Genomic DNA, 15,552 nt, shown 5'->3' with positions numbered 1-15,552 from the left:
GCAAATGCAAACCACAAAGGATCAACAAAATAATACATTATTGCAGTGTTTGTAACATTCTTTTATACATGATTCCCTGCTTTGAGGAGTAAAACTTTTAGATGATATTTCACTGTACGATCAATGTGTCTGTATGCAATCAACATAATGCGTCCATATGATTATGTTTATTTTTGCCAATTCACATGTGGCCAGGTTTATGTTAGTAGTATTCATTCATCTTGACAATGGTTTTTCCTATAACTTAACACTTAGTAGTAATTTAGAGGTACAGCTTGTTCATTTTATCACTGTCTTGATGGTGCCTTTATATCATGTACCTCTAAGTATCATACTAAAAATGAACCTTAGCTCAGTTTGTTTCACAAGAACACACAGACCATAGAAGCATAAGAAAACATGATGTTAACATGTTTCTGACATTCCTTTTTGCCCGATGATATTCTACTGTGCAATCAATAAATCCTCATATATATCCGTGTATATCTGAAAATCTTATCCCTGGGGATAGGGGAGAAAGAATACTTCCCAAGTATTCCCTGCGCGTCGTAGAAGGCGACTGAAAGGGGAGGGAGCGGGGGGCTGAAAATCCTCCCCTTTTGTCTTTAATTTTCCAAAAGAAGGAACAGAGAAGGGGGCCAAGTGAGGATATTCCCTCAAAGGCTCAGTCCTTTGTTCTTAACGCTACCTCGCTGATGCGGGAAATGGTGAATAGTATGAAAATAAAATCTGAACATCTATATGTGGTTAAGTTTTATGTCAATATCATAATTCATCTTGACATCACAATATCATTTATTTGTGACCTAGTAGTACTGTAATCTAAAACTAAAGCATATTCATTTTTTAAGTGTCTTGATAAGAATATTATGGGAAAAATTATTCTTAGTCCTTTATTCTATTTTCATCATCACATAATCAATTACATATCATGTACTTTACAGTATTACTTTACATGAATAAATTTTGCTCAGAGAGTATATGGTCATTTAGTTATTAGCCTCCCAAAGGTTAATGTGTATGTATTAGTCTGGGAGATACAGAACAGAGCAAGGAGAACAAGCAAAAACAGAGTGTGTGTGTGTGTGTGTGTGTGTGTGTGTGTGTGTGTGTGTGTGTGTGTGTGTGCACTTGCATGCAACAAAAAACAAATATACAGGGACGTCCAAAACACCAGATACTTGTATACAAATTTCCATTTGATGTTATGGACAAAACCTGCATGAATCATAAAGATTATAACAAAAGATTTCATTCTGCAGTAGAGAAGATAGCAGTTGATAACTCAAAGTACAGATGTAAAAATCAAATACATGATAAGTAAATATGGTTGCTGCTCATGTTTCATATGCATCTAATAGGCTTCACACACAAAGCAAACCTCCCTCCTTTCAATAACTCCACAACCCTAAGGAAAGACAAGTTACGAAGAAAGAAAAGGTGACTCATAGCACTTATCCACCACAATATCAAATTCACATTGCACAAAAAAGATCACAATCAATTACAAAAACCATGAAATGCAATCCATGAATATATAATTATACAGCACCTTCTACAACCCAATAACACCAAAGTACCTCCCTTCGCCACCTAACCACTTTGATATTCTACCCATCAACAGAACCTGACCAACTCACACAACAACTATCTCTGCAGAGATATCAAAGCCCATCATTCTGCATGGTTCAAAACTCCCACCTAAGATCCCCAGTAGTTTTTTCAACATCCTCAACCTACAAAAAAAGCTAACCAGACTATCACATCCAACAGCCACCCTCACCAGACGTCACCTTTAGCATGTACGATGACCCCATGAAGTACACAAGAGCTATCTGCTGACTATCTACCTATTCTGACATTACTTCACCTAATTCATCCCCCTTCCACAAATAAAAATCAAACTGGACAGCACTCATTCAGGGTACAGAAGCCAAGTCTAAAACTTCATTATAAGTAACTTCCCATCCCTAAATCATATCATCTTACACTTCAACATCATCAACCAAGCCAATAGTGAAACCCAAACTCCTCCCTGCCAGCTTCAGACATCATGAAGCAAAGAAGCAAAGGTCAGACAAAACCACTCACAATCAACTCATATCCCAGAACAAATCCAAGCACTGAAAGACAAACAGCAAACTTGCTTTTCCTCCTCAATATGTGAACCACAAAACTCACAGCAACCAACTCTGGCAAACGACAGAGAAAATCCATGTACAAGGGCTTCAATCCCAAACCAACATCATCCCTCCTCTTACAGAACCCACAATCATACTCATGAGAACTAATAAAAAAAAAAAGCCACAAACTTAAACCAGAGCCATGAAAAATCTACACAAAATCCATCAAAAATAACTGCTCACCCATCCTTCATTCTAACTGAAATGCACAATGCAAACAAAACATTGAGGAACACCTTCATAGGCTCTGACAACATGTCCGACTTTTACATAAACCACTTCAGCCCAATTGCAATCCAAAAACTGCCACATCAGTAACTATCTAAAACCCTTCAAACTACAACCATACTGCACACAGCAAGCCTTGCAGGAGTCTTTAGAAAGTCATCCTGGGTAACACCAAGACTCTTTCATAGAAATTTGTCCTGAGGTATTTGAGATGATATATATATATATATTTTTCTTATTTGCTTTGTCGCTGTCTCCCGCGTTAGTGAGGTAGCGCAAGGAAACAGACGAAAGAATGGCCCAACCCACCCACATACACATGCATATACATACACGTCCACACACACGCAAATATACATATCTATACATCTCAACGTATACATATATATATACACACACAGACATATACATATATACACACATACATAATTCATATTGTCAGCAAGGTAGCGTTAAGAACAGAGGACCGGACCTTTAAGGGAATATCCTCACCTGGCCCCCTTCTCTGTTCCTTCTTTTGGAAAATAGAAAAAAATAAAAAAAAAAAAGAGAGGGGAGGATTTCCAGCCCTCCGCTCCCTTCCCTTTTAGTCGCATTCTATGACATGCTGGGAATACGTGGGAAGTATTCTTTCTCCCCTATCCCAAGGGATAATATATATATACATTCATATTTATTTATTTATTTTGCTTTGTCGCTGTCTCCCGCGTTAGCGAGGTAACGCAAGGAAACAGAAGAATGGCCCAACCCACCCACATACACATGTATATACATACACATCCACACACGCAAATATACATACCTATACATCTCAATGTATTATATATATATATATATATATATATATATATATATATATATATATATATATATATATATATTTTTTTTTTTTCTTTTAAACTATTCGCCATTTCCCGCATTAGCGAGGTAGCATTAAGAACAGAGGACTGGGCCTTTGAGGGAATACCCTCACCTGGCCCAATTCTCTGTTCCTTCTTTTGGAAAATTAAAAAAAAAAAAACGAGAGGGGAGGATTTCCAGCCCCCCGCTCCCTCCCCTTTTAGTCGCCTTCTACGACACGCAGGGAATACGTGGGAAGTATTCTTAATCCCCTATCCCCAGGGATAATATATATATATATTATATTTTATTATACTTTGTCGCTGTCTCCCGCGTTTGCGAGGTAGCGCAAGGAAACAGACGAAAGAAATGGCCCAACCCCCCCCCATACACATGTACATACATACATCCACACACGCAAATATACATACCTACACAGCTTTCCATGGTTTACCCCAGACGCTTCACATGCCTCTGGGGTAAACCATGGAAAGCTGTGTAGGTATGTATATTTGCGTGTGTGGACGTATGTATATACATCTTTTTCTTTCAAACTATTCGCCATTTCCCGCATTAGCGAGGTAGCGTTAAGAACAGAGGACTGGGCCTTTGAGGGAATACCCTCACCTGGCCCAATTCTCTGTTCCTTCTTTTGGAAAATTAAAAAAAAACGAGAGGGGAGGATTTCCAGCCCCCCGCTCCCTTCCCTTTTAGTCGCCTTCTACGACACGCAGGGAATACGTGAGAAGTACTCTTTCTCCCCTATCCCCAGGGAGGATATATATATATATATATATATATATATATATATATATATATATATATATATATATATATATATATATGCCTTTATTCATTCCCATCACCACCCCACCACACATGAAAATAACCATCCCCTCCCCCCTCATGTGCACGAGGTAGCGCTACGAAAAGACAACAAAGGCCACATTCATTCACATTCAGTCTCTAGCTGTCATGTAATAATGCACCGAAACCACAGCTCCCTTTCCACATCCAGGCCCCACAGAACATTCCATGGTTTACCCCAGACGCTTCACATGCCCTGGTTCAATCCATTGACAGCACGTCGACCCTGGGATACCACATCATTCCAATTCACTCTACTCCATGCATGCCTTTCACCCTCCTGCATGTTCAGGCCCCAATCACTCAAAATCTTTTTCACTCCATCTTTCCACCTCCAATTTGGTCTCCCACTTCTCATTCCCTCCACCTCTGACACATATATCCTCTTGGTCAATCTTTCCTCAATCATTCTCTCCATGTGACCAAACCATTTCACAATACCCTCTTCTGCTCTCTCAACCACACTCTTTTTATAACCACACATCTCTCTTACCCTTTCATTACTTGCTCGATCAAACCACTTCACACCACATATTGTCCTCAAACATTTCATTTCCAGCACATCCACCCTCCTCCGCACAACTCTATCCATAGCCCATGCCTCGCAACCATATGTATATACTACTTACACACTTCTAGCATGTCACAGAAGGCAACTATGAGGGATAGATGCTGCTGGAAATCATTCCTTCCTGTAAAATTACCTTTCAGTAGGAACAATGAAAGGCACCAAGTGATTTTTTTCTGTAAAATTATGTCATGTTTTCCTGAGATTACCTTACCAAGGTAGGAAACAGTGAAAATGTATTAACCACTTAACTCCTCTGGATGGATATTTGCACAAAGCTGAAAAACTCCTCATGACAAATTTACAGTTTCACACCTCTATTTTAAGGCTTCCCACCTAGCCTAAGTGGTTGCTGAGGTGGCATGGCTTGATAATTTCTCCACACAGTCAGTCATCTAGCTGGTCTGCCAGTCCAATGACAGCATATTCCTGTGATTTTTCTAGGAAGGAAACTGAGTGGCTTTTAACTAAATTTATAGGACCAGGCAGAAGACAATCCATAATTACTTGATAGTGATCTGTTTTCTGATCACTAGGAGAGCAATTTTATAGACACTGACTCTTCCAGTATTAAAAGTTGACCAAATTGTAGTAGTAGAAAGTGTTTCTAGCAAAAGTGGAGGTAATTTTGCCAGCACACACCTTATCTTGATAACAATGCATTTGATTGGTGTGGCTGGTAATTTTACAAACTTTCATAATTTTGCTATTTTTTTTTTTTTTTGCCGCTGTCTCCCGTGTTTGCGAGGTAGCGCAAGGAAACAGACGAAAGAAATGGCCCAACCCACCCCCATACACATGTATATACATACACATCCACAGACGCAAATATACATACCTACACAGCCTTCCATGGTTTACCCCAGACACTTCACATGCCCTGATTCAATCCACTGACAGCACGTCAACCCCGGTATACCACATCGATCCAATTCACTCTATTCCTTGCCCTCCTTTCACCCTCCTGCATGTTCAGGCCCCGATCACACAAAATCTTTTTCACTCCATCTTTCCACCTCCAATTTGGTCTCCCACTTCTCCTCGTTCCCTCCACCTCCGACACATATATCCTCTTGGTCAATCTTTCCTCACTCATTCTCTCCATGTACCCAAACCATTTCAAAACACCCTCTTCTGCTCTCTCAACCACGCTCTTTTTATTTCCACACATCTCTCTTACCCTTACGTTACTTACTCGATCAAACCACCTCACACCACACATTGTCCTCAAACATCTCATTTCCAGCACATCCATCCTCCTGCGCACAACTCTATCCATAGCCCACGCCTCGCAACCATACAACATTGTTGGAACCACTATTCCTTCAAACATACCCATTTTTGCTTTCCAAGATAATGTTCTCGACTTCCACACATTCTTCAAGGCTCCCAGGATTTTCGCTCCCTCCCCCACCCTATGATCCACTTCCGCTTCCATGGTTCCATCCGCTGCCAGATCCACTCCCAGCTATCTAAAACACTTTACTTCCTCCAGTTTTTCTCCATTCAAACTTACCTCCCAAGTGATTTGACCCTCAACCCAACTGTACCTAATAACCTTGCTCTTATTCACATTTACTCTTAACTTTCTTCTTTCACACACTTTACCAAACTCAGTCACCAGCTTCTGCAGTTTCTCACATGAATCAGCCACCAGCGCTGTATCATCAGCGAACAACAACTGACTTACTTCCCAAGCTCTCTCATCCCCAACAGACTTCATACTTGCCCCTCTTTCCAAAACTCTTGCATTCACCTCCCTAACAACCCCATCCATAAACAAATTAAACAACCATGGAGACATCACACACCCCTGCCGCAAACCTACATTCACTGAGAACCAATCACTTTCCTCTCTTCTTACACGTACGCATGCCTTCCATCCTCGATAAAAACTTTTCACTGCTTCTAACAACTTGCCTCCCACACCATATATTCTTAATACTTTCCACAGAGCATCTCTATCAACTCTATCATATGCCTTCTCCAGATCCATAAATGCTACATACAAATCCATTTGCTTTTCTAAGTATTTCTCACATACATTCTTCAAAGCAAACACCTGATCCACACATCCTCTACCACTTCTGAAACCACACTGCTCTTCCCCAATCTGATGCTCTGTACATGCCTTCACCCTCTCAATCAATACCCTCCCATATAATTTACCAGGAACACTCAACAAACTTATACCTCTGTAATTTGAGCACCCACTCTTATCCCCTTTGCCTTTGTACAATGGCACTATGCACGCATTCCGCCAATCCTCAGGCACCTCACCATGAGTCATACATACATTAAATAACCTTACCAACCAGTCAATAATACAGTCACCCCTTTTTTAATAAATTCCACTGCAATACCATCCAAACCTGCTGCCTTGCCGGCTTTCATCTTCCACAAAGCTTTCACTACCTCTTCTCTGTTTACCAAATCATTTTCCCTAACCCTCTCACTTTGCACACCACCTCGACCAAAACACCCTATATCTGCCACTCTATCATCAAACAAGTTCAACAAACCTTCGAAATACTCACTCCATCTCCTTCCCACATCACCACTACTTGTTATCACCTCCCCATTTGCGCCCTTCACTGAAGATCCCATTTGCTCCCTTGTCTTACGCACTTTATTTACCTCCTTCCAGAACATCTTTTTATTTTGCTATTATGAAAAATTTATCAGCAAATCACAATGATTATAACAAAGAGTGACTTATCTTAAAAATAAAATGTATCAATAACCAGTCAATAATTTTTGGTACAGCCAAAATAATAAAGCTTGAGGAAAGGCATTCACTTGCAAGTCCAGTTTTACTCCAGCACTTTATGTTAAAACATTGTCCTAAAATATCTACAAAACTTTTATACATTATCAAAATGAAAGTGGTGAACAGAATATACTTCTGAAGCACTTTTTCATTATCTGAATATATATGAAACTGGATGTTAAATACATTTCTTTTAACATCTTAAAAAATTGAGATTAACTGGGTTGGAAAGGAAAACTTAAGTGAGGAGTTAAGGGGTTAAAGTTAAGAAAAAAACATAAATCAGTGTCTTTCATCACTAGCAGAGTAGATACTTCATGATCTCCATGCACATACCTCTCCTGTACATCCCTAAACTCTCTTTTATACAGTATTAATGATTTTCTCAATTAATCTCACCATCTATCATGTCTTCCTTTCAGAATATCATTGATTCTTTTGTTAAATGGTGTATGCATATACCTATAATAGTAAATGATCATGTAAAACAGACCTACGACATTGACCTTCTCTATCTGTCACTTATCTCTGAAGTGACATATATCCCCCTATCTTTAAAGAGCTACAAAGACATATGAGTGCAAACGTGTTAAGTAAGTGATGAAACTGAGCTGGTAGTCTGGAGTGTTTTCTAGAGAGCAGTGAGTTAGTTGTACTTACAGTAATGGTGCCTTTGTTGTAGTTAAGAGAAGTAGAGAGCAGGGCCTCAGCTAGGCCACCGAGTATGAGCCTTACCCGAGGTGTAACCACAAGACTGCCGCCATCACCCTGCCGCCACAGTCATTACAAAGACTTTCACTAGAATTTAGTGTAGTCATTGGTCAGACAAGATATGTGAAGGAGAGAAATATACAAAAATTTCCTGATTATGCCTTAAGTGTTGCTGTATGCCTTAAAGGACCTGAATTTGTTGTTATTTCACTGAACTCATTCTAAAAGGACAAAAGTCAGTGTCAGATGTCCATGTGTCAATGATAACTGTGGCAGCTGGTAGGGATGGAGCCTCATTTATCATGGGGTCCCAGTCACACTGGGGGTAAAGCAGCACACTGGGTGGCAAAACTGATGCCAACCCCATCCATCCAGGGCGCCATCATCAGCACTACCACTAACACTGTGCTGCTCCTTACCTGCTTGTAACAGCACAAGAGCAGAGTATAAGCCTAACTCTGTGTCTGTCAATTTAAGTTCAGCGATAGTTTTGGCAAATTCAAAGACGTTGTTAACTAGTTTCATTTCAACTGTCTCTGTGGTAAGAAAGGCCTCCATTGGTAGAAGAGCATCTCCATACACCACGCAATTCTGATTCACATCGTAGTACCGGGTCATCCGCAGCACGGCTAACTCAAAACTCCCTGTCATAACCAAGATAATTTAAAGTGCTTATGAGGGAAGGATTAGTACTTTTGTTGACTTGATCTCAAAATCTATATATGTGAGGAAAAACTATAGTGACAATATATATATATATATTTTATCAATTTCATTTATTATACTTTGTCGCTGTCTCCCGCATTAGTGAAGTAGCAAAAGGAAACTTATGTATATGCACCCTAATGTTGATTACAATGTAAAAAGTTCATACCTGCTTTCAGAAGAACAATCTGATCATCTTGAGAGAATTTCCTGAAGCCTGGGACAGCCTTTGCAAATTCAATGATTTGCTGGATTACTAATGTCAACTTTTGGGCACAATCAAACCAAAGTTCTTCATGTGCCTAAAAATGAAAAAAATAAAAATACATATAAATATACTGTTCACATACAGAAAAATAATAATACATTTTGCATACATCTGGCACTGAATACTTTCAAAAACATTTATTAATAAAATACTAATCCAATAGGTGACAAAGTCTGTAATATCCATAAAAGGCCTTAACATAACAATAAGCACAAAAAGTTTAAACTCTCCAAAAAGTAAATCCTCAAGGGACAAATAACTTCTGTCTACTATCAAGAAAGTTACCACAAATGAAGATGAGGATGTACAGCAGCAATAGCAAAGAAAGGAAGAAGGGAAGGGAAGAGATGAAGCAGGGAGGGATGATGAGAGCAAAAGTGGCATGAATGGCAATAACAACAAGATGAGGAGGAGGAGGAGGAGGAGAAGCAGAAGTGGAACACGAATGTCTAACTACCTATATCTCTGATGCCTACTCACACCTGGAACTTCCTCATGAGGGTGGCCAAGGCAAGAGAGTCTTTATAACCACAATGACATTTTTAAAAAGACATATTTCTCAATTACCAATTCAAATATTTCTTTCAATTAACTATAAAACATTCAAAGAAACTTACGTTTTTCAGTTGTAATGCCTTTTACAATGATGCCAAAGCTAAATATTTGATGCATATTGAATCTACAAACTGATTCTGTATTGGGTCAAAAACTGCTGACAGTGATACATAGCTGATACTACACATTATATTATAAGTAGTAGTACACAAAATGTTGCATTGACATTTGAGTGAACAAAACTGATACAATGTTGGTACAGTGGGCCTGAACATGTAGGAGAGTTTCAGATGTACATGGGATACAGTGAACTGGAGCAATGTGGTATATAGGAGGAGATATGATGTCAAATGACTGAAGTAGTCAAGGGAAAACACAGAAAGATCTGTATGGCCAGGTTATTGATGGGGCTTTGACTATGGTGTATCATACATGACAGCAAGAGAGTGGATGTGAGAAAATGAGGCCATTTCATTGTCTGTTCCCGGTACTACCTCATTAACGCAGGAAATGGGGAACACATTTTTTTTTTTTTTTTTTTGCTTTGTCGCTGTCTCCCGCGTTTGCGAGGTAGCGCAAGGAAACAGACGAAAGAAATGGCCCAACCCACCCCCATACACATGTATATACATACGTCCACACACGCAAATATACATACCTACACAGCTTTCCATGGTTTACCCCAGACGCTTCACATGCCCTGATTCAATCCACTGACAGCACGTCAACCCCGGTATACCACATCGCTCCAATTCACTCTATTCCTTGCCCTCCTTTCATCCTCCTGCATGTTCAGGCCCCAATCACACAAAATCTTTTTCACTCCATCTTTCCACCTCCAATTTGGTCTCCCTCTTCTCCTTGTTCCCTCCACCTCCGACACATATATCCTCTTGGTCAATCTTTCCTCACTCATCCTCTCCATGAGCCCAATCCATTTCAAAACACCCTCTTCTGCTCTCTCAACCACGCTCTTTTTATTTCCACACATCTCTCTTACCCTTACGTTACTTACTCGATCAAACCACCTCACACCACACATTGTCCTCAAACATCTCATTTCCAGCACATCCATCCTCCTGCGCACCACTCTATCCATAGCCCACGCCTCGCAACCATACAACATTGTTGGAACCACTATTCCTTCAAACATACCCATTTTTGCTTTACGAGATAATGTTCTCGACTTCCACACATTCTTCAAGGCTCCCAGAATTTTCGCCCCCTCCCCCACCCTATGATCCACTTCCGCTTCCATGGTTCCATCCGCTGCCAGATCCACTCCCAGATATCTAAAACACTTCACTTCCTCCAGTTTTTCTCCATTCAAACTCACCTCCCAATTGACTTGACCCTCAACCCTACTGTACCTAATAACCTTGCTCTTATTCACATTTACTCTTAACTTTCTTCTTTCACACACTTTACCAAACTCAGTCACCAGCTTCTGCAGTTTCTCACATGAATCAGCCACCAGCGCTGTATCATCAGCGAACAACAACTGACTCACTTCCCAAGCTCTCTCATCCACAACAGACTTCATACTTGCCCCTCTTTCCAAAACTCTTGCATTCACCTCCCTAACAACCCCATCCATAAACAAATTAAACAACCATGGAGACATCACACACCCCTGCCGCAAACCTACATTCACTGAGAACCAATCACTTTCCTCTCTTCCTACACGTACACATGCCTTACATCTTCGATAAAAACTTTTCACTGCTTCTAACAACTTGCCTCCCACACCATATATTCTTAATACCTTCCACAGAGCAACTCTGTCAACTCTATCATATGCCTTCTCCAGATCCATAAATGCTACATACAAATCCATTTGCTTTTCTAAGTATTTCTCACATACATTCTTCAAAGCAAACACCTGATCCACACATCCTCTACCACTTCTGAAACCACACTGCTCTTCCCCAATCTGATGCTCTGTACATGCCTTCACCCTCTCAATCAATACCCTCCCATATAATTTACCAGGAATACTCAACAAACTTATACCTCTGTAATTTGAGCACTCACTCTTATCCCCTTTGCCTTTGTACAATGGCACTATGCACGCATTCCGCCAATCCTCAGGCACCTCACCATGAGTCATACATACATTAAATAACCTTACCAACCAGTCAACAATACAGTCACCCCCTTTTTTAATAAATTCCACTGCAATACCATCCAAACCTGCTGCCTTGCTGGCTTTCATCTTCCGCAAAGCTTTTACTACCTCTTCTCTGTTTACCAAATCATTTTCCCTAACCCTCTCACTTTGCACACCACCTCGACCAAAACACCCTATATCTGCCACTCTATCATCAAACACATTCAACAAACCTTCAAAATACTCACTCCATCTCCTTCTCACATCACCACTACTTGTTATCACCTCCCCATTTGCGCCCTTCACTGAAGTTCCCATTTGCTCCCTTGTCTTACGCACTTTATTTACCTCCTTCCAGAACATCTTTTTATTTTGCTATTATGAAAAATTTATCAGCAAATCACAATGATTATAACAAAGAGTGACTTATCTTAAAAATAAAATGTATCAATAACCAGTCAATAATTTTTGGTACAGCCAAAATAATAAAGCTTGAGGAAAGGCATTCACTTGCAAGTCCAGTTTTACTCCAGCACTTTATGTTAAAACATTGTCCCTAAAATATCTACAAAACTTTTATACATTATCAAAATGAAAGTGGTGAACAGAATATACTTCTGAAGCACTTTTTCATTATCTGAATATATATGAAACTGGATGTTAAATACATTTCTTTTAACATCTTAAAAAATTGAGATTAACTGGGTTGGAAAGGAAAACTTAAGTGAGGAGTTAAGGGGTTAAAGTTAAGAAAAAAAACATAAATCAGTGTCTTTCATCACTAGCAGAGTAGATACTTCATGATCTCCATGCACATACCTCTCCTGTACATCCCTAAACTCTCTTTTATACAGTATTAATGATTTTCTCAATTAATCTCACCATCTATCATGTCTTCCTTTCAGAATATCATTGATTCTTTTGTTAAATGGTGTATGCATATACCTATAATAGTAAATGATCATGTAAAACAGACCTACGACATTGACCTTCTCTATCTGTCACTTATCTCTGAAGTGACATATATCCCCCTATCTTTAAAGAGCTACAAAGACATATGAGTGCAAACGTGTTAAGTAAGTGATGAAACTGAGCTGGTAGTCTGGAGTGTTTTCTAGAGAGCAGTGAGTTAGTTGTACTTACAGTAATGGTGCCTTTGTTGTAGTTAAGAGAAGTAGAGAGCAGGGCCTCAGCTAGGCCACCGAGTATGAGCCTTACCCGAGGTGTAACCACAAGACTGCCGCCATCACCCTGCCGCCACAGTCATTACAAAGACTTTCACTAGAATTTAGTGTAGTCATTGGTCAGACAAGATATGTGAAGGAGAGAAATATACAAAAATTTCCTGATTATGCCTTAAGTGTTGCTGTATGCCTTAAAGGACCTGAATTTGTTGTTATTTCACTGAACTCATTCTAAAAGGACAAAAGTCAGTGTCAGATGTCCATGTGTCAATGATAACTGTGGCAGCTGGTAGGGATGGAGCCTCATTTATCATGGGGTCCCAGTCACACTGGGGGTAAAGCAGCACACTGGGTGGCAAAACTGATGCCAACCCCATCCATCCAGGGCGCCATCATCAGCACTACCACTAACACTGTGCTGCTCCTTACCTGCTTGTAACAGCACAAGAGCAGAGTATAAGCCTAACTCTGTGTCTGTCAATTTAAGTTCAGCGATAGTTTTGGCAAATTCAAAGACGTTGTTAACTAGTTTCATTTCAACTGTCTCTGTGGTAAGAAAGGCCTCCATTGGTAGAAGAGCATCTCCATACACCACGCAATTCTGATTCACATCGTAGTACCGGGTCATCCGCAGCACGGCTAACTCAAAACTCCCTGTCATAACCAAGATAATTTAAAGTGCTTATGAGGGAAGGATTAGTACTTTTGTTGACTTGATCTCAAAATCTATATATGTGAGGAAAAACTATAGTGACAATATATATATATATATTTTATCAATTTCATTTATTATACTTTGTCGCTGTCTCCCGCATTAGTGAAGTAGCAAAAGGAAACTTATGTATATGCACCCTAATGTTGATTACAATGTAAAAAGTTCATACCTGCTTTCAGAAGAACAATCTGATCATCTTGAGAGAATTTCCTGAAGCCTGGGACAGCCTTTGCAAATTCAATGATTTGCTGGATTACTAATGTCAACTTTTGGGCACAATCAAACCAAAGTTCTTCATGTGCCTAAAAATGAAAAAAATAAAAATACATATAAATATACTGTTCACATACAGAAAAATAATAATACATTTTGCATACATCTGGCACTGAATACTTTCAAAAACATTTATTAATAAAATACTAATCCAATAGGTGACAAAGTCTGTAATATCCATAAAAGGCCTTAACATAACAATAAGCACAAAAAGTTTAAACTCTCCAAAAAGTAAATCCTCAAGGGACAAATAACTTCTGTCTACTATCAAGAAAGTTACCACAAATGAAGATGAGGATGTACAGCAGCAATAGCAAAGAAAGGAAGAAGGGAAGGGAAGAGATGAAGCAGGGAGGGATGATGAGAGCAAAAGTGGCATGAATGGCAATAACAACAAGATGAGGAGGAGGAGGAGGAGGAGAAGCAGAAGTGGAACACGAATGTCTAACTACCTATATCTCTGATGCCTATTCACACCTGGAACTTCCTCATGAGGGTGGCCAAGGCAAGAGAGTCTTTATAACCACAATGACATTTTTAAAAAGACATATTTCTCAATTACCAATTCAAATATTTCTTTCAATTAACTATAAAACATTCAAAGAAACTTACGTTTTTCAGTTGTAATGCCTTTTACAATGATGCCAAAGCTAAATATTTGATGCATATTGAATCTACAAACTGATTCTGTATTGGGTCAAAAACTGCTGACAGTGATACATAGCTGATACTACACACTATATTATAAGTAGTAGTACACAAAATGTTGCATTGACATTTGAGTGAACAAAACTGATACAATGTTGGTACAGTGGGCCTGAACATGTAGGAGAGTTTCAGATGTACATGGGATACAGTGAACTGGAGCAATGTGGTATATAGGAGGAGATATGATGTCAAATGACTGAAGTAGTCAAGGGAAAACACAGAAAGATCTGTATGGCCAGGTTATTGATGGGGCTTTGACTATGGTGTATCATACATGACAGCAAGAGAGTGGATGCGAGAAAATGAGGCCATTTCATTGTCTGTTCCCGGTACTACCTCATTAACGCAGGAAATGGGGAACACATTTTTTTTTTTTTTTTTTTTGCTTTGTCGCTGTCTCCCGCGTTTGCGAGGTAGCGCAAGGAAACAGACGAAAGAAATGGCCCAACCCACCCCCATACACATGTATATACATAGGTCCACACACGCAAATATACATACCTACACAGCTTTCCATGGTTTACCCCAGACGCTTCACATGCCCTGATTCAATCCACTGACAGCACGTCAACCCCGGTATACCACATCGCTCCAATTCACTCTATTCCTTGCCCTCCTTTCATCCTCCTGCATGTTCAGGCCCCAATCACACAAAATCTTTTTCACTCCATCTTTCCACCTCCAATTTGGTCTCCCTCTTCTCCTTGTTCCCTCCACCTCCGACACATATATCCTCTTGGTCAATCTTTCCTCACTCATCCTCTCCATGAGCCCAATCCATTTCAAAACACCCTCTTCTGCTCTCTCAACCACGCTCTTTTTATTTCCACACATCTCTCTTACCCTTACGTTACTTACTCGATCAAA

The 15,552-nt window shown here is 39.7% G+C and overlaps 2 protein-coding genes across 9 annotated transcripts in view; one reads left to right on the top strand and one right to left on the bottom strand.

The window, feature by feature from the left end:
- LOC139762555 (uncharacterized) overlaps nucleotides 1–15,552 on the top strand; it is a 712,972-nt gene that overhangs the window by 535,453 nt on the left and 161,967 nt on the right. The window lies entirely within an intron of this gene.
- LOC139762242 (probable nuclear hormone receptor HR3) overlaps nucleotides 1–15,552 on the bottom strand; it is a 56,855-nt gene that overhangs the window by 35,447 nt on the left and 5,856 nt on the right. The window contains exons 4-5 of the mRNA XM_071686839.1: nucleotides 13,874–14,006; nucleotides 13,419–13,643 (exon numbers count right to left, since the gene is read on the bottom strand). Coding sequence (XP_071542940.1) covers nucleotides 13,419–13,643; nucleotides 13,874–14,006 — 358 coding nt within the window. The remainder of the gene's footprint in view (nucleotides 1–13,418; nucleotides 13,644–13,873; nucleotides 14,007–15,552) is intronic.

The sequence above is a fragment of the Panulirus ornatus genome, chromosome 43 (assembly GCF_036320965.1).
Source record: "Panulirus ornatus isolate Po-2019 chromosome 43, ASM3632096v1, whole genome shotgun sequence".
NCBI classification, from domain to species: domain Eukaryota; kingdom Metazoa; phylum Arthropoda; class Malacostraca; order Decapoda; family Palinuridae; genus Panulirus; species Panulirus ornatus.
The sequence above is the reverse complement of the archived record's forward strand: the minus strand, read 5'-3'. Positions and strand labels throughout refer to the sequence as shown.